Source organism: Heptranchias perlo, chromosome 28 (genome assembly GCF_035084215.1).
Source record: "Heptranchias perlo isolate sHepPer1 chromosome 28, sHepPer1.hap1, whole genome shotgun sequence".
NCBI lineage: Eukaryota > Metazoa > Chordata > Chondrichthyes > Hexanchiformes > Hexanchidae > Heptranchias > Heptranchias perlo.
Window position 1 is genome coordinate 24918894 of NC_090352.1, and position 18604 is coordinate 24937497.

General features: G+C 37.9%; 1 protein-coding gene across 1 annotated transcript in view; it reads left to right on the plus strand.

Annotated features, from left to right (window-relative positions):
• Positions 1–18604, plus strand: part of aatf (apoptosis antagonizing transcription factor) — an 88260-nt gene that overhangs the window by 32148 nt on the left and 37508 nt on the right. The window contains exons 5-8 of the mRNA XM_068008233.1: positions 7611–7725; positions 8587–8776; positions 9873–10037; positions 12299–12382. Coding sequence (XP_067864334.1) covers positions 7611–7725; positions 8587–8776; positions 9873–10037; positions 12299–12382 — 554 coding nt within the window. The remainder of the gene's footprint in view (positions 1–7610; positions 7726–8586; positions 8777–9872; positions 10038–12298; positions 12383–18604) is intronic.

Genomic DNA, 18604 nt, shown 5'->3' on the forward strand with positions numbered 1-18604 from the left:
TACTCCCTCTATGGCAAGTATATCCTTAAGTAAGGAGACCAAAATTGTACACAATACTCCAGGTGCGGTCTCACCAAGGCAGTAAGACACCTTTACTCCTGTACTCAAATCCTCTAGTAATAAAGGCCAACATACCATTTGCCTTCCTAATTGTTGCTGCACCTGCATGTTAGCTTTCAGTGACTCATGTGCAAGGACACCCAGGTCCCTTTGAACATCAACATTTCCCAATCTCTCACTATTTAAAAAAATTCTCTGCATTTCTGTTTTTCCTACCAAAGTGGATAACTTCACATTTTTCCACATTATATTCCATCTGCCACTTTCTTGCCCACTCACTTAGCCTGTCTAGATCCCCTTGAAGCTTCTTTATGTCCTCCTCACAACTCTCATTCCCACCAGCAAACTTGGAAATATTACATTTGGTCCCCTATTCCAAATGATTGATATAGATTGTGATATTATTCCTACTCTCTGTTTTCTGTCTGTTAACCAATTCTCAATCCATGCCAGTATATTACCCCCAATTCCATGTGCTCTAACTTTGTTCACCAACCTCCTGTATGGGACCTTATCGAAAGCCTTCTGAAAATCCAAATACACCACATCCACTGGTTCCCCCTTATCTATTCTACTAGTTACATCTTCAAAGAACTCCAATAGGTTTGTCAAACATGATTTCCCTTTCATAAATCCACATTGACTCTGCCAAATCCTATTATTATTTCCTAAGTGCCCTGTTATCACATCCTTTATAATAGATTCTAGCATTTTCCCTACCACTGATGTCAGGCTAACAGGTCTGCAGTTCCCTGTTTTCTCTCTCCCTCCTTTCTCAAATAGTGGGGTTACATTTGCTACCTTCCAATCTGTAGGCACCGTTCCAGAATCTGTAGAATTTTGGAAGATGACAACCAATGTATCCACTATCTCAATAACCACCTCTTTCAAAACCCTTGGATGGAGATCATCAGGTCTTTGGGATTTATCGACTTTCAGTCCCATTAATTTCTCTAGTACTATTTTTTTACTAATACTAATTTCTTTCAGGAGGGTAAGACGCTGGCAAAAACTCGGTCAGCTTATAATTGCTCTTGGCAAGTGACTCAGTTGCTGGTACTCATGCTTCCGAGTCAGTAGGTTGTGGGTTCAAGCCCCATGATAGGCTTGAGCATATAAATCTACACTTCCATTTCAGCAGTATTGAGTGAGTTCTACATTGTTACATGTGCTGCCTTTTGAAAAGGACATTAAACCGAGGCTTCATCTGACTGCTTTATTCAGAGAAGAGCAGATAATTCTCCTGGGTGTCCTGGCCAGCATTTCTCCCTCAAACAGTACCACCAAAATGCATTGCCTGGTCATTTATCTCATTAGCTGTTTGTAGGATCTTGCTGTTTGCAGACTGTCTGCATCATTTGCCTATATAACAATGGCTGCATTTCAAAAGTAATTGGTTGTGAAGTTCTTGGGAATTACAAGGATATGATCAGATGCTACATAAATGCACGTTCTTTTTTTACCCATGCAATAGAATCTCAAACTTGAAGTTATTTAAAACAAGTTTATAGAAAAGAAACGGAATATGCAACTTTAGAATTGTATACTATCTCTAATATATTAAAAATCTCACTTCCTATCAGCTTTTATAAATTATAAATTCTTATGTCCACATTTGTAGTGGAAACTGTCAATGTAAACTTGTCACACTTTACTTAGACCTTCCCACCAGTGATGAAACTCCAGTGCTCCAATCAACTATATTCTGCTTCCCAAATTACCACAAGTTTTGCTATTTAAATACAAGTAATGTAAAATCCACGTATTAGTTAAAAATAAGGTCAGAATGCATATCTTAAAAATGGGAACTAAATTATATCTGCAAGCTCTGGCAATTATCCCCCGTCCCATAACCCTGCTTCAGCTTTTTAAGACTATACTTGTGGCATTGCACATGGGGAGTAAAGACCGAGAGATCAACGAGTATTTTTAAAAAAAAGAATTTCAGCATACTCTGCATAATGAACTCCTAATACAGTCCAAATGGAAGAGCAAAGTAAACATATTCAGGCTCTTTATGATGTTTGCATTACACGATGCCTGGGATGTAATTGATGTTCAGAAAATCCCTCCTTTATGTGGACTCTGTCAGATATAATACAGAAAAGATACCGCAAAATGAATAACTAGCAAATGAAAAGTTAGCACTAATTGTCTTAAATATTTTTATTAACTCATCAGAAACTGGTTAGGAAAACTAATTGTATATATTTTTTTAAATCAAAATTCTAAACATGTTATAGAAATATTAATCTATAAACCTATATTTGGTATGTGTAGAATCTGTATTTGTAACTCAGATGGTGTGCTTTGCTGCTTATAACAGCTCATTTAAATGGCTGATTACCTGCTAATAAAGGCTTTTTGCTGACTATATATTGGCATTCAAATTAAGTTTGATAAGGTATTAAACACGTGTAAGGTTGGGCTGCATTAATACTTTCAACTCTCTTCCGTCAGTTGGATTGAACAGTCTAAATTCATCAGCTTCTTTCTGTCAGAATTACAATTCTGTAGGGTATTACAGGATAAACTGAAAAGTAGCACTGGTGGGCTTTAGGATTATGGAATAATGCTAATTCAGCAGCAGAGCAGTTCATATGTTATTCTTTGTTAAGGAACTTTGCAGAACCTTAATGTTGAAGCTTATTGTCATTCCAAGTTGATAATCTTCGACTGGTTTAATAATTTCTCCTCATGCCTGGATAGTCTGCAAGTTGCACAATAATCACTCAGGCAGCTTTGTAATCAATGCCCACAGTAATAGGATTCCTCTGGCCACTGGCAATTAATAAATTTGTGTCTTTTTAAAACACTAGCAAGTTGGCCTGAAATACGAGTGACTAGCTTCTCATTTGCATATTTATTGCAGTGGAAAAATTCACAAGGAATGATTGATGTGGAGCCTGCCTTTTGAATTCCAAACAGCACATTATTATGAAATGAAAAATGCTGGTGTACAGTTGATTAAAGTTGAAGACGGCAGGATCGGTGTTTTTTAGATTGTAGGAGAATTAAAGGCATACTTTAATGGATGTTGACAAGAAATGAACTAACAAAAGCAAAGCAAAGGATTTGCTTGAAAAGATTTAATCAAATGTATTCTTGGGATTAATTGCAGGGGACGACTAGAGAAAGCAGCAGGCTTGTGGATTTGAATGAAAACCATTGTTCTCAGGTCACAGATGTGGGTTTCCTGTCATATTGAGCGATAGACTTGCTATCCTAAGAGTGATGGTGGACGAAACAGCTTTTTTTTTTGAAAGTCATTCCTCCTTTGCTTAATAAGTAACAGTCATTCTTTTCTTAACCGTCTCTAGAAAGTAGCTGAAAATGATCCAAAAAGGCAAGGGTGTATCGAAGGCTGCAGCCCAACCATTTCAGGGCTCTATTTTCAGCTATATTCATCTTCTCTCATTAACTCTTGCAAATGATGGCACAGTTTTTTTTTAAATTGTGCATTTTAGTGTCCATCAAGAAATGGTGGAATTTTCTTCTATTTGATACCCAGCAATAGAAATTTAATGAATTTTTGTAGGTGCACAATAGAAAATATTTGGCATATTTTAAAAGTTGCAAGGGACATGTACCCAAATGGTTAATCAAAGGTGGCAGACATTTGCTGACCTTTACTGAAAGTAGAAAATTAACAATCGCCCTGCTGAATAAACGAGATATTTAACACACATACTGCAAGAAATGCCTTAACAATTACATTCTTAAATATGATACTTTTAACTTTTTTTTTCATAAGTTTTGAATAAATATTTTACTGTTTTACTGTACTGCAAATTATTGGGTTTAATATTGGTTAGTACCTGGGGCACCTAGCTTTTAAGTTTTATTTTAAAGGAAAAAAAGTCCACCGATGCCCCTAAATGTTCAAAAATTAGTAGTCCATATATTGAATATTTATTGGGCTGCGTTTACTTGATTGTCGTTTATTTGCAGTTCTAATTTCCAACAATTAAAGGCTGCTGTCATTGCTTTGTAGGCTTCTTACTTCTCACAGCTACATTCCTTCCCCAAAAAACTAAATATATCTCAGTTTGACATGGGAGTAAATAAATATGGAAATTGTGGAAATGCATTAACAACCAGTAAAATAGCAAATTTTTCAGAATATTTAAGTTGACATTTGGTAAACTTAAGAAACAGATCATGCAGTGACACAAGGTGAACTAGTTGCCCAAGGCAGGCAGATTTACAGTGTAGTAAGTGGCAATCAATTTCTATATGAAACCAGAATACAAGAAATCATCAATAAAATAGATATGTAGCCTTTTCTGGTTTCCTGTACAAATTCCAGGTCTCTCGTTCCCCAATCTGTCTTCTCTCCTTTAACCCTTTCTCTTTGTTAATCCATAGTACTCACTGGGTTTGTCACTTCAATTGATTAACGTTTATGTAATACATTTAATGAATGTAAGAAAAACTTTAAAGGGAAAGGCCATGTTCGAATTTCTGTTCATTTTAAGGTTGTCTGCTTATCATACCTCTCAACTGTTGCACTTTAATCAGGGTGTTCCAACATTCAGCACCATCGAGAAGTGCAGCAATGATGTGCAACGGTCCCATGCCAGCAAAATCAGTTGCTTTGCTACTTCTACAGGAAAAAAACTCACTCCTGTACCAAACCCTGGACCGAATTCCATCCTTTCAACATGTTGCAGGTTGAGAGATATGCCAGTTATGTGCTCATCCAAACAAATACTGCAAACAATTTACATTTCCTACTACGTGTGTAGATGCAGAATGGTTTGCATATGTGCCCTTTTTACAAGTTTTTAAAGTGGCAGCTGTGATGAAAGCTGTTTCTACTACATCTGATACCTCGTATTGTCATTTACATGTGTAAGCAATTGGAAATGTTTAAATGTTAATGATATTGACCAAAAACTAAAACCCCTGATTTACACACATTGACCTATAACTCAGGCATTAGTACTTCAATTAATGCAATACGCTATTTAACTCTTTCATTGCAAGTAATGAACTTGACTGACTATAATTTTATTAAGAATTGAAATTCTTGTTCATTGACCTTCCACATATCAATGGATTAGCCCTGGGCAATAGGAAAAATCACGAGATATGGATTTTACAATGAAGTATCTCCCATATTTTTTTTTTCTCTCCTGAATTGATAGTAAATTCCTAAAAAAAAACTGCAGTTGCAGGAAATCTGAAACAAAAACAGAAAATGTTAGAAACATTCAGAACTGCCAAAGGTTCACAACTGAAACATTAACTCCTCTGTTCTCTCAACAGATGCTGACTGACCTGCTGAGGGTTTCTGTGGTTGATAATATTTCAGTTGCCCTTGTAGAAAAGTTTGATTTGACTCTTTGCCTATAATTAAAGCCTCAGCTTCTATTTTACTAATTTATCAAAAATCCTAAATTAAACTTTGTGAACTTCGTGTCTGGCTGATGTGTGCCAGCTCATGTAATTGAATTTCTGTCCTGGGGTATTTTATTGTTCAGTTATAATCCACACTGTTCTACAATGGATTGAACTTTTAGTGCCCACGGATCTCACAAAGTTTCGGATTCTGCTGTACCTACCTCAAGCTTTTCAAGCGACTAATAGCTGCAGTTGGTGCCTTTGGACTATCACAAACTTTCAAACTGAGGACTACACAAACACTTGAGGCTGGAAAGTTATTTACAGTGAAAGGGTATTATTGTGCATCAAATGTGCTAGGGTGCACCTGAAGTCCAGGTTTCGTTGAAAAAAGATTCTCAAACATTTGTCTGTTTTTTCGTAAAATTGAATTAAACAACAATAACTTGTCCTTATCAAAGACATGATTGAAACGGTAGGTTTTAAGCAAGATTTTCTAGATAAGGAGCGATGTAGCATGGGTTTGAGATGAGAATTTCAGTGCAGGGGTGTGATGGCTTTCATTCTGGGACATTAGTGAGGAAGGGGAGGTTTCAAGATGGGCAGCAGTTGGAGAATATTAAGGTGGGCTTTTTAAGGAATGGTTGATGACGGCAGTTTTGAAGTGGCAAATAATGCCTGAAGAAAAGGAACAGTAAAAGCCTGGAACTCTATCCAAATGGCCTGTAAATTCAGTGGATGAGAGGACTAAAATTATCATCTGACCTGCTTGGAGAATTCAGTGGAATTCCTCAGCAGGAGCATGATTTCACTTATACAGAGGGTGTGTCTCCAGAGTAGTTTAATATCTTTAGTGGAGTTGTTCCCTCAAAATTCAACTGACTGAGGCAAATACGTTACGTTAGGAAGATGAAGAATGTTTGCAGTTAATCTTGGCCTGCTTATAGTTGACAGCCCAGGAAGTTCAAAACGCCATTGTAGCTTCACCAAATTAGTTGTAGGTGATTTTCTTCATTTAAGCACTGATTCTGCTGCCAATTTTATTTTTGTTTGGCATTCATTAAACATCAAAATAGCAAGTCTAATTGTAATAAGCCTGTTTTTAGAATCAATAGAATTAAATATAATCTAGACATACTGTACTTGGCAACATTCAGCCTTAATACTATCTGTTGGTCTTTTAATTTCTCACACAAAAAGTTTAGGTACTCCAATTTTGCTAATTTCAGTGGGACTTTGAGCGGTTTCTGGATGGTAAATTAAATGCATAAAACTACTGTCACAGACATTTTGGATTAAATTTCCTGCTATATTATCTCTGTGTATGTGCATCTGTACCTGTGTATGCATACACAAACTGGACAAGTTTGAAATCCTGGTTAGACCTGTATTATATTACCATGGCTTGATACTATGGATGGATATTAAATGGGGATTTCATCCATTTTGGGAGAGGAAAACTTCTGTTGTTGTTAGGACATATACCAGCATGATATTCATGGAGTATTCAATGGGGTTTCTCTGGCTGAGGAACTCAAGTGGAATACTCCATGCATTTTAAATGGTTGATTTTGTTTTACTTTTAGTTCTCCAGTAAATTTTCAAGACTTTTGGACAAAGATCCTTTCTTCCCTATTCAGTCTTCAGGCTGCTGCTTTTCCTCATGGTCCGTTTCTCCCCACCGTTCCCCCTTCAAAATCGCTGCCCGCAACCCCTCTTTTTTTTAAAAAAAAACCCATCTAGACACCTCTGTTTTCTTTCCTTTTCAGTAACATGAAAGATGTCACTGTGGTACATGTTTATAAACAAAACTGGAAAAAATTTGTCCAATAACCTTACAGGGATGACTTCAACCGTAACTACACAGGATTGTCTACTGTCTCTGTGCTTAAGCATGCCCACAGCACATAAGCATGATTTGGTAATGCCTTTAATAGATATTTATAAGACTTCATCTTAACACCAGATTTCACTCTTGTAAGGCTGCTTTTAGGGCTGATCTCCATTTCAGATCAATGAGGGCAATTTTGGGCCCTTTAAAGGCCTCACTAGTAAAGAATGTATTCATAAGCAGGAGCTTAATCCTGTGCTAATTCCATATTTTCCCCACAAATAGAAAAGTTTATCTCTGAAGTGACTAAAAAGGTTCAATTAATAAATGTATAGTCAGATGTGTAATCGTTATGCTTGCTTTTTCCCCTTAGGTTGCAAAGCACTGAAGGCACTGCTGAGGTCACTAGTTGAGCTTCAGGATGAACTGCTTTTCCAGTATCCAAGCACACAGTACTTTGTCAATGGCAAGAAACCCGAGCCAGACAGGTAAGCGCAGTGTTGGAAAGTATACAGCAGTGAGTGAGTTGATAATGGGATATTTCAGTCACTTGCTTTCTCTTGCAAAATGCTGGCCGTATTGTATTCAGTCTAATTACAGCGGATGTTGAGCAGGTGTTTGTGAAGCTGTTGGGAGTTACAACCGACAAGATTGTGTTGGCAGTCCAAGAACAGTCCCAGTGGACATGAATTTCCAGCCTTTATTTGGCTGTCAAAATGAATGCTGGTGATTTCAGACTCAAAGATTTATACGACACTTACGATGAGTTTTGTAGACGCCAAATCTTTTTTCAGTTGTTTTAAGTGTCCTCCTCCATGTGTAGTACATCTTACCAGTAATTCATAGTTGTCTCTTTTTACATTGATGTTTTACTGCTGTATAAATATTAGTCAATATTCTAATTTTTTTTCTGTTTAGAAATAAATTGGATCTATATCCATTAAACAGTTAGCACCTGACAGTTACCAAAGTTGCTTATTCTATTTTCCAAGGAAATTTGGTAATAGCTCTAGGTATTATTGTTTCTGGGCAGGTAACCCATTGTTTTTCTAGATGCCGATTAATTTGTTTCCTGGATGAGCCACATTTCCTTTCTACCTTGTGGAACACAAACCTGTGAAATAAAAATGTCAAACACTTAAAAAAAAAACTGGGAAAATACCCCTTCAAATTAGTTTACATAATGACGTCAGTACTTCCATTACTAATAATGGTAAGAGCAAAAATTTGGTTGTGTTTAAGACATGCCAAGAATAAACCAAGATTACGGTTTTGTGTTGTGCATCTCATACTTGTGCAAGTAAAAAAAGGAATTCACCTTTGTAAGGTACTGCTTTCTTTGTTTCCAGTGATGAGATTCCTAGTGATGATGAAATGGAGGAAGTGCAGGAGAGGAAAGGGCCACAGAAAAGGAAGCTTGAAATGGATGAGTACCCAAACTTCATGTCCAAGCGGTTTGCTGACTTCAAAACATATCGGAATAGCACGTTGCAGAAATGGCACGATAAAACAAAATTATCCTCTGGCAAAATGGGCAAGGTGAATTGATCTTTTGTTTCTGCATTGTTTTCGATATTTTCTCGAAGCGAAAGGGAAGATTTTTTAAAAGTCTGGGAACTATTTGTAAGGATATTTTATGATTATGACAAAATGGAGCTTGTTATTTTCATACATACTGTCAAGTTTGTTGTGTGGTTGCATTAAAGGTGCAATTAATACATATGAGGACCTTTATTGCATCTTGCCTTAAACTGAACATAATTTTATATTAAGACTAATGTTTTCAATAATGTGAAATATTTCTGTACTTATCTTTGGTTTATTGACACGACAATGCATGTTCCTAAAGGGTGCAAGTGATGGCAGCACTAATTTTGTTTGGCTTATAGTGGCAATGATCATCTTTCTTCACTGTATGCTATTGGGTCAAATATCTTGGCAATCGTGCTTAATCAAACACTGAACTAAAGCTTTATACAGTGGTACCTCTATAAGGGAGGGGGTTTGGTGGATAATTGAAAGTCTTCATTTTAATCAGATATAGTTTTAAAATTTTGATTGACCTGTTATGATTGCCTAATACAGACGCAACCTATATTATTCTCTTCTAAAAATTATGTTCTTGACAAAAAAATTTGACAAACTAACTCCTGGTCTCCCAGACCTAAAACTAAGCACCAGAGCTGCATGGATTCTACCAGGTACCGGATATACAGATAACTACTTATTCTACTGGATCAAGCACCCAGACCCAAAAAAAAATCAACTGAATACTCTGAATTGCATTTTAGGTGGTTTATGCAAAACTAATCCCTGACTCCCAGGGAAATTCTGGTAGCTGATGGTATTGTGGACAATTGAAGGTTCACTGTATTGGTTTATATATTTAGTTGGTTGGATTAGTAGGTCACGTATAACGTTTGTTGGAACACAAATACATTTTAATGTTTCATTTGTATATAGCTTCTATAAATCTGCTTTTTTTTTAAAGAAAATGACCTTTGTGGAAAGACCATTCATTAAAACTGAAAGATGAATTTCACGCTAATTCAGTTAGAAGGAGCGCTCCTTCTATTAATGCATTTTTAAATTGAATGTTACCTGATTTCTTGCTGTTCTGATGTTTTTATTCCAGGGGTTCAGTGGTTTTGAACGTTCAGTCTTGACTCAGATTGAGCAGATTATGATGGATAAAGAGAGGTTGTTACGACGGACCCAGACTAAACGATCCTTGTATAGAATTCTCGGAAAAGCGGAAGAAGATTCTCAGCAGATTCCGGAGACTGTGCCTGGGGAGATGGTATGTCAACAAGGAATTAAAACTCCAAACTTGTATTCTGAAGAAGCTGCTTTTTTTAAAAAAAAGAGATGGAATATCTTCCCCTAGTTGGATAAAGGCAATGTGTAACTGAGCCACACAGACTACAAGATCCCAGAAACAAAACCAGCAAAAAACTGTAAACACCAGGTCAACTAGCATCAGTGGAGAGATCAGACAGTTGATGCTTTACATTCATACCTTTCATCTGAACCTATGAACTAATGGGTTTTGATGAAAGGTATGAACTCAAAGCACCTGTTGCCTATTCTCTCCACAGAAGATGGTTGATTTGCTGGGTTTCCAGCATTTTCTGCTTCCGTTTCTGTTTGATTGGCAGTATTTCGGTTTTTACGAGAAAATCCCAGGTCCAGTCCCAGCCTGTACTAAGTTTACTGACCTCGGCTGGGGTGATGGTAGGAGCATTATGGTTTGACTCTTTCCCCGGGCTATGGAGAGAAAACCAGTTAGGATTCTGATTACTGATCATTATCCAGTGACAACTGCTGGAAAGTGTATTCCTGGTGTAAACAGGTTCGGGCTTGACTGTGATGCCTGCATTCTATACAGTCACAAGTTCTGTCAGCACTTACTGTTTAGGTGCCACATGAAGAATGATCACTTGGGTGTGGTACCAGAAGGGAACCATGGAGCTGTAATCCAGGAGACATTTACACCTTCCGGAGTTTAAAAATATCCTCTAGCTTTTGAGTAGCAAACTTTTAAAATAGCAAAACAGAATCCTATTGACAACTGGAATTGTGAAGCAACACATTTAAAACTATTGCTAAAGATTTAACTTAAATTCTTTGGATCTTGTATTCTGGTATAACATTTCTGTGCTTGGTATGGCTTTTCTCTTTTGATTATTGAATGATTTGATTGAATGAATGTCCTTTTGAAGCTTTCAGAATACATGCTTGTTTTCCGAACTGTGAAACTAATTGTGCTTTTAATGTTGAATTCTATTGTATAGAAACATAGAAAATAGGAGCAGGAGTAGGTAGGCCCTTCGAGCCTGCTCCGCCATTCAGTATGATCATGGCTGATCCTCTATCTCAATACCATATTCCTGCTCTCTCCCCATACCCCTTGATGCCTTCCGTGTCTAGAAATCTATCTATCTCCTTCTTAAATATATTCAGTGACTTGGCCTCCGCAGCCTTCTGTGGTAAAGAATTCCACAGGTTCACCACCCTCTGAGTGAAGAAAATTCTCCTCATCTCAGTCCTAAATGTCCTACCCCGCATCTTGAGAATGTGACCCCTTGTTCCAGACCCCTGCATCCAGTCTGTCTAGCCCTGTCAGAATTTTTTACGTTTCAATGAGATCCCATCTAATTCTTCTAAACTCTGGTGAATACAGGCCTAGTTGACCCAATCTCTCCTCATACGACTGCCATCCCAGGAATCAGTCTGGTGAAGCTTTGCTGCACTCCCTCTATTGCCAGTAAATGCTTTCTTAGGTAAGGAGACCAAAAATGCACATAATACTCCAGGTGTGGTCTCACCAAGGCCCTGTATAATTGCAGTAAGACATCCTTGCTCCCGTACTCAAATCCTCTTGCAAAGAAGGCCAACATACCATTTGCTTTCCTAACTGCTTGCTGCACCTGCATGTTTGCTTTCAGTGACTGGTGTAGAATGGAATCAAAAGATTGAACGACAACTATCGTTAACAATTTAGACTTGGAATTTTTTTAAGCAAACAAATCCTAGCATGCTCAGAAATACCTCAAAGTTTAAATACAAATGGCAGCTGCCTTGAGGCTGAGTGGATGAATGCATTGTGTGGTATGGCAGTGAGCCATCAGACCATTAAGGGGTCCAAGCTGGAGCAGCGGTCTGTGCCATGTTACAGAATCTCAGCCAGGGTCCCGTGCTATAACTGACCACACTAGTCCTCACTTATCGCTCCTGAAAAGGGCACCTGTGTGAACATTAGATTTTATGGTCTCTGTTGCGGTGACTCCTGTGGACAAATAGCCTGTCAAAACTTCTGTGCCACTCATGAAAACTGGCTGCTTAGGCAAGGTACTGGTAAGACCAGTGAAAACGTACCATAGGATGAGCCCCTACCTTCAGAAGGGGACAGGGGGTGGAAAGCACCTGAGATTTGTTAAAATGTACAAAATATCTATTATGTATCTAGGCAGTAAGGGAAATGTGACAGGGCTTTTATTGAACTTGGAATTCTTTCCTCCCTTGCTCTGTAATGGACAGTCAGCTTATTTTTCTACACAGGAGGTTGTACCACAAGGAAAGTCAAATGCACATCTGAAAGACATAGACGAAGAGATTTTTGATGATGACGACTTTTACCATCAGGTGAGTGTTCTTAAATAGAGCAAGGGGTTCACCTACCCCAGCTACTGTTTGGATATCAATAAAGCATCTAAATTGACGTGAGTAACCTAGCAATAGAGGAGACAAGGGTCATTGCAGTTCAGGTTGTTCCAAATCAGAGAAACATTTCAGTCAGCAAGTCTTACATTAAGAGACATTTTGCAATAAATCATCTCAGAAAAGATACAGAGCTGGCACTTGTTCTGGATGAACAGTGTAGTGACCTGGATAATAGACATTGTTATCAACTCCTATTTTTTTTTCAAAGCTGGATTAAAATGCCAAACACAGTGAGTAACTGTGATCAAGTTCAAGTAATGTCACATGGCTAAGCATTTTTTATTCTGGGGGATGCAGGGGACGTGATCTTCTAAAGTCACGTGAAGCGACACTAAGTGATGTTGTGTGAGCAGTTCAGCTGGGGAGGTACTGCAGTATCTTGAAATGTACTTAGTGTTCACTATGAATATGATTTATGCCTATACTTATACAGGAGGCTACACTACAATGTACCTTAGCCAAGTCAACATACTGCCAACAACCCAAGTGAGTAGCTTTTATGATGCACTGGGGAGGGGTGCATCATACAGTCAAACTTTATTATAACAAACTTGATTATCACAAGCTGCTTCCATTGACAAGTCTTTTGAACTGGTTGCTTCAGAGTCTAGATATTCCAAACATGCAGTTACTGTTTGTTTTACCTCAATTACAATCTATTCCTATTAATTCAAAATCACTTATCAGATTCTGATTTAATTTTTATAGCGTTTAAATCTCACTGTGTTATTTACATTACTTAATTCAAATTATTGGGTGATTCATTTTTTTTTATTAGTGTAACAAACGACTTTGAATTATGAGGAGTAGACTGTATAAGGATTTTAGTATTCACAGGCAGTGCCCCAGTGTCGTCAGAATTTCCTAGCTATTAATACAGATAGGGCAAAGTGTAAATTGTTTTCAGCAATCTGATGGATTATAGCCCGGAAAGGACCTCGCATGTGAATCGGATGGAGCCCTGATGTTTTTACTGGCTCCCATGAGTACGTGACGTTATAATTTTGATGCACAAATTCTTCCACAGGTTATAGTTCCTCCACCTCTGTCAGAGTTGTTAGGGAAATGATGCTTCGAAGTCCTTGTGAGAGACAGTGGAAGAACTAAAATATACATCTGGCTGTATAGCCTAGTGCTACAGTGAAATTGATGAACATAGGGGTTCATAAATGCAGTTAAATTTATTATAATTAAGGGATCTTCCAATCATTCATCTATTTTTTCATGCATGATGGAAATGTTTTATACTAGCATTTTAGTGCCACAGATGTTCTGCCACTAAGGTCTCTTATCTTAATGAACACTAAATTTTCCAATTGTGCCCCCTCCTCCAAAAAGAAATTCTTGAATAAGGCGGGGAATGAAAGGATACAAGCTTCAAGCCAAGATAGAGAAATCACTTTATGTAAATGGCCTTGTGGCATCAATCTGGTTTAGGCCTACAGCTTCACATGCCAGAGGTTGTCACTCTCTGGGCTCGATTTGTGTGAAGTGCATCTTTTACAGCAGCAGATTTACTGCAGGTCACTCTTGTAATCGAAGAAGTGTTGGATTAGGTTTGGAAGCAGACCATTTACAGCCTGGTTAGTGGGAAAGTGTTGCATTCCATGGTGGGAACCTAATGGGGAAGGGGGGAGAACCACCTTAGAAACAGGTCTGAAAATTTTATTTCCTTTTAAAGTGAGCTGGATGGACTGAAGGGCCCATCTTGGTTTTTTTTTCTTGCGTTATGGTTGGTTAGAGGATAACCCTGCATTACATCGAGAATAACGAATGGCCGGGACTGAGTTTCAGTGCTGTAATTTTTTTTAAAATAATGTTTCAAACTGTGAAAGTGAAATTTTGAGTGGTTTAGAAAACCATCAGAATTGCAAAGGTTAGATTGCAGTGTTGAATTATTCCCTCGTATATTTGTAAATATTAAAAGGGATGCTATCCTTCCTTTCTCAGTCCTTCATCTTTTGGAACTGAGAGGGCAGCTGACTCGAACTCAGGCCGTTGCTTGTGCTGCTCATGTCTGCTTTCTGGGGGCTGCACAAGTACTACAATCTTCACTACTCTCCCTTTTAAAATAAAAAGAATGTTACAGGAGGGGAGAACAATCAAAAAAAAAAATTTTTTTTAAGTCAACTGTGGTGTGATTGGCAAAAATCTATGCACAAAAGAAAAGCACCCAGGAAAAATCTGAACGAATACAAATGAGGCAAATTAACCATGGAGGGGAAGCAATGGAAAAAGTTCACCATGTTCCAATTATTTGAACCAGGTCACTTTCTTTATCTCCTTTTTGAAAAAAATAATCATTTTAGCCTAATTATTTTTAATAACTAATATATTGAATTTTTATATATATCATATATAACATTTTTTTAGAATAAGGATTTTTACTTCACTCACCTGATATACAAGAAAGGCTGTATTTTTGAAGAGCAATTTTTACAGCACTAAAAATATCAGTACAATTTTATAGAGAAGTTAGGACTAGAAATAACCTGCCTTTAAATCTGCTATAGAAGAAATGTTGGCGGGTCTAAAGGTATGTGTTTGTGTAATTGCAGGTAACGTACTGATTTATTGAAGCATATTCGTCGACTTTGTTTTTTTTGTCCCCTCAGACAGTTGAAGCAGGGGAGCCAGTTGCTCATATTACTGGCGTACCTGCTTGGAAAATGTTTCTTTACATTGTCACAAGCGATTTTATTTTTCTAGTTCTTGGGTATGGTGAACAGATCAGTGCAGTTTTATTCATGTTTCAAATGTTTTTGAATCAGAAAAAAAACATGTCCTACCATGTTCTGTTATCCTAATAAAAGTTCCTTGGCATGAAGGCCCACTGAATGATTCACATTAGCACTTGAGTGTAATATTTTTTTAATGCCTTTTTTGTTCCCCCCTCTTTCCACGCCCCTTCTCTGTTAAAGGCATTAATTCCTACCCGAGGTACAGTTCCACAGACTTCCTCTGATACCTTGTCTATCTGGCCACTTTTCACTTGTGAGCCCAGACACAGAGTTGACGGTCTATTTTACCGCAAGAATATTGTAACTGAGCCTGATCCTTTCAACCTCTGAGTCCACATACACACACATGCTTCCTGCAAGGACTGCTGGATAGCGATCAAGATTGCAAATACTTGCTGCTTTTTTCTGCTTGAACACATTGCGTTAAGGCCAGTTGTAGCATCCCTACTGTTGTTCCAGCTGATATGCACCAATGCAGCACAGACCTTCCTGATCACCTACTCACTGTCTTCATCAGTTGAACCATCAGTGGACTCAAAACGACATTTTTATAATAAAAACTGTATTAAAAATGTAGTTCTTGACATACCAGATTTTGGTGGTTTTTGATGTACTGTTTCATTCTGTCTTAATCAATTTCTCTTTCCTAAATATAGATGTAAAATGCATGTGAAGTAAATCAGTTGTTTAAAATAGCCCTGAAAAATCATTGCAGAAAGTTAAGATAGATTACCTGTTACCACTCTATTAACAAAACTCATTTAGTAATTTGAACTAATAGTTATACTTAGGCATTCTTGATTTCTTAATTCTAGATATCAAAAGTATAGCCCTTGTTAAAAGGGTTAATGAAGGTGAGGGGTTAATTTAAAGGTTCGTGAAGCATAACACTGAGTAAACCAAATGTGTCTCTGATCCGAGAACTTAATCATAGTCAGTTCCCAAAGGATTCGACACATCTGAAACAGCAGCAACTAAGAGAGATTCTAACATTCTTTTGGTTGAATGATGGCTGACACTTGTTAACACAGCAACTGCAGAATGTTCCAGATTGTGCGGCTGCTGTGCCAACTCATTCTGTCCAAGTGGAGTAAATAGAAACAGAAACGTTAGCCAACATCTGGCATCGCAGCAAGGAATGGGTGCAAGTCTTGACTCCTGTAGACTCTAAATATGGTGCTTAGACTGTGGAGGCTTTAATCACTTAGCCAAACCTTGACAGATTTCTACGACAGCTCATCCCTGCCTTGTACATCACCCACAGACATCTGCTGAGCCGCAAGGCAGCAGCACATTCATTTTCCTTTACAGTTTTCAATACATTTCTTCAGAGAGATGATCTGTAAAGATTACCGCTTCATTGTGTACAAGTAATTGTGGGAAGAGAGTGGTTGACAGACATAGTGTTGCACCTGTTTCGCTGACCTGGTTAATTTCTTCTGTTGAGTGGGATTTGGCAGAGATCGTCGCTGAAGTTGCTGCAATGATTAAGGGCACACGTTAACTGAGTGGCAGTGTTACGTGGGTTTACAGTGTCATAAGCCCGTGCATTGGTGGATTTGTATCTTTTATTTAGCTTCCTGAAGTGACTATGATGAACAACAATAGATAAACTGACAGATTGTCTGCCAGAGAGATGTTGGAAGTAGGTCAGATGAATAGGGCTTGGAAGGGAGGGTTGCTTTCTAGTAATATAGTGAGTGCAGTGGCTTATTAAGTTAATGAAATTATACTTTCAGAATAGACTTGCAGATTACTGGCATTATCCTAAAAATTCATGTTGAAAGCTGTAATAATGAGTCATTGTTTTAATAATAAAGTTGAATAATATCCACAGACAATTTAGTTCAAAATAGACTATTTTAAAAAGCTGTAGTAATATAGTATATTTTGATAGGTTGTGCTCCAATAACTAGTTACTTTTAAAGTACACATTTTTGGTAAATGTTTATGCTCATCAGGTTGATGGCTACCGGTGCTGGGAAATTGAACACTTTCAATTTTGCAATTGTGTTTCAGCATTGAGCACTTCCAGGTTAGGTATAGCACAGTCTGATTCAGAGTAAAATTCCAAATCTTTCTCAACATACCTTAACTCCACCTTCACAAGAGGATCCTCTGCTGTCCTATATTTTTCCACTTTCCTACAGCCCATCCTTACTGTCCACTTTTTGAAACTGTCAGTTTAGTGCTGAATTATGAACCGTTCTGTGTTGTGACCTTAACGTGAATTGAGACTGCCTAAACTCATCTAACATAGAGGACTCCTACAGCCTGAAAAGAGAGAGGAGACTACATTTATCCTGTCACTGAGTCCTATTCAGACCCAGGACAAGTGACAGGATGGTGTACTTAACCCACCATGCCACTCAATTCAGTAGTCAACCACAACTTTGTATTCTAGTAGTATTAGATACATTGAATCTGTCCTTGTCCATGGAAGCTCCTCTTTGAAAACTAAGCCTTGGAACAGCACTGGTGTTTGAATCCATAAGAATTGATATCTGTTGACATGCAGAAAACAACAGAATGAGAATGTCATAATGAGGATGATGGGAGAATTGCTTTCTAATCATTGTCCTCAAGTTTACAGTTGTGATCATTTACGTTCATAGCTATAGTGTAATAGTCATCAAATTATGTGGCCTTTGTGTTTCAGTTGGTGTTTGTATGGTAAAAATAAGTTACCATGGACCTTGGTGATTGCTTTTAATTGGATACTATTAGCTTGGCTCAGTTGATAGCACTCTTGCTTCTCAGATCCGTAGTAACTTATTCTGCGTCAGAAATTTGTGGGTTCGGTCCTGTTCCAAGACTTGAGCACGTGATTCTGGTTGTAGTGCTACATTGTCAGAGGTGCTGCCTTTCAGATGAGACCAAGGTCTGTCTGCCAAGTTGGAAGTAAAAGATCCCAAGCCATTGTCAAAGAAAAGCAGGGAGTTCTCCGGGTGTCCTGGCCAACATTCCACCCTCAACCTAAGACACCAAAACAAATTATATGGCCATTCATGTTGTTTGTGGGACTTTCCTGTGTGCATATTGGCTGCTGGATTTGATTGCGTAAGTGCACTTCAAAAAGGAACTCATTGGTTGCAAAGCCCTTTTGGGACATCCTGAGGATGTGATCAGGCACTATATAAATGCAAGTTCTTCCTCTTCTGTATGAATGACATTTTGGGGACTAGTTTGTTCTTGTGGTAGTGTAAACTCCTCCCCATCCGTGAGCACGTTCAGCTGCAGTTGGTAAAATATTCCATTTGCACTTGGATAGCTAAGTAAGCAGCCTTTTGTGTTCCAAACTCATTTGAGGTCTAGTATGAGACTTTCAAAACTCCGTATATTTGCCTGTCATTGGAGTGGTAATCTTTTCAGTGCCTTAACTCTGAACTGGCACTAGAATCCA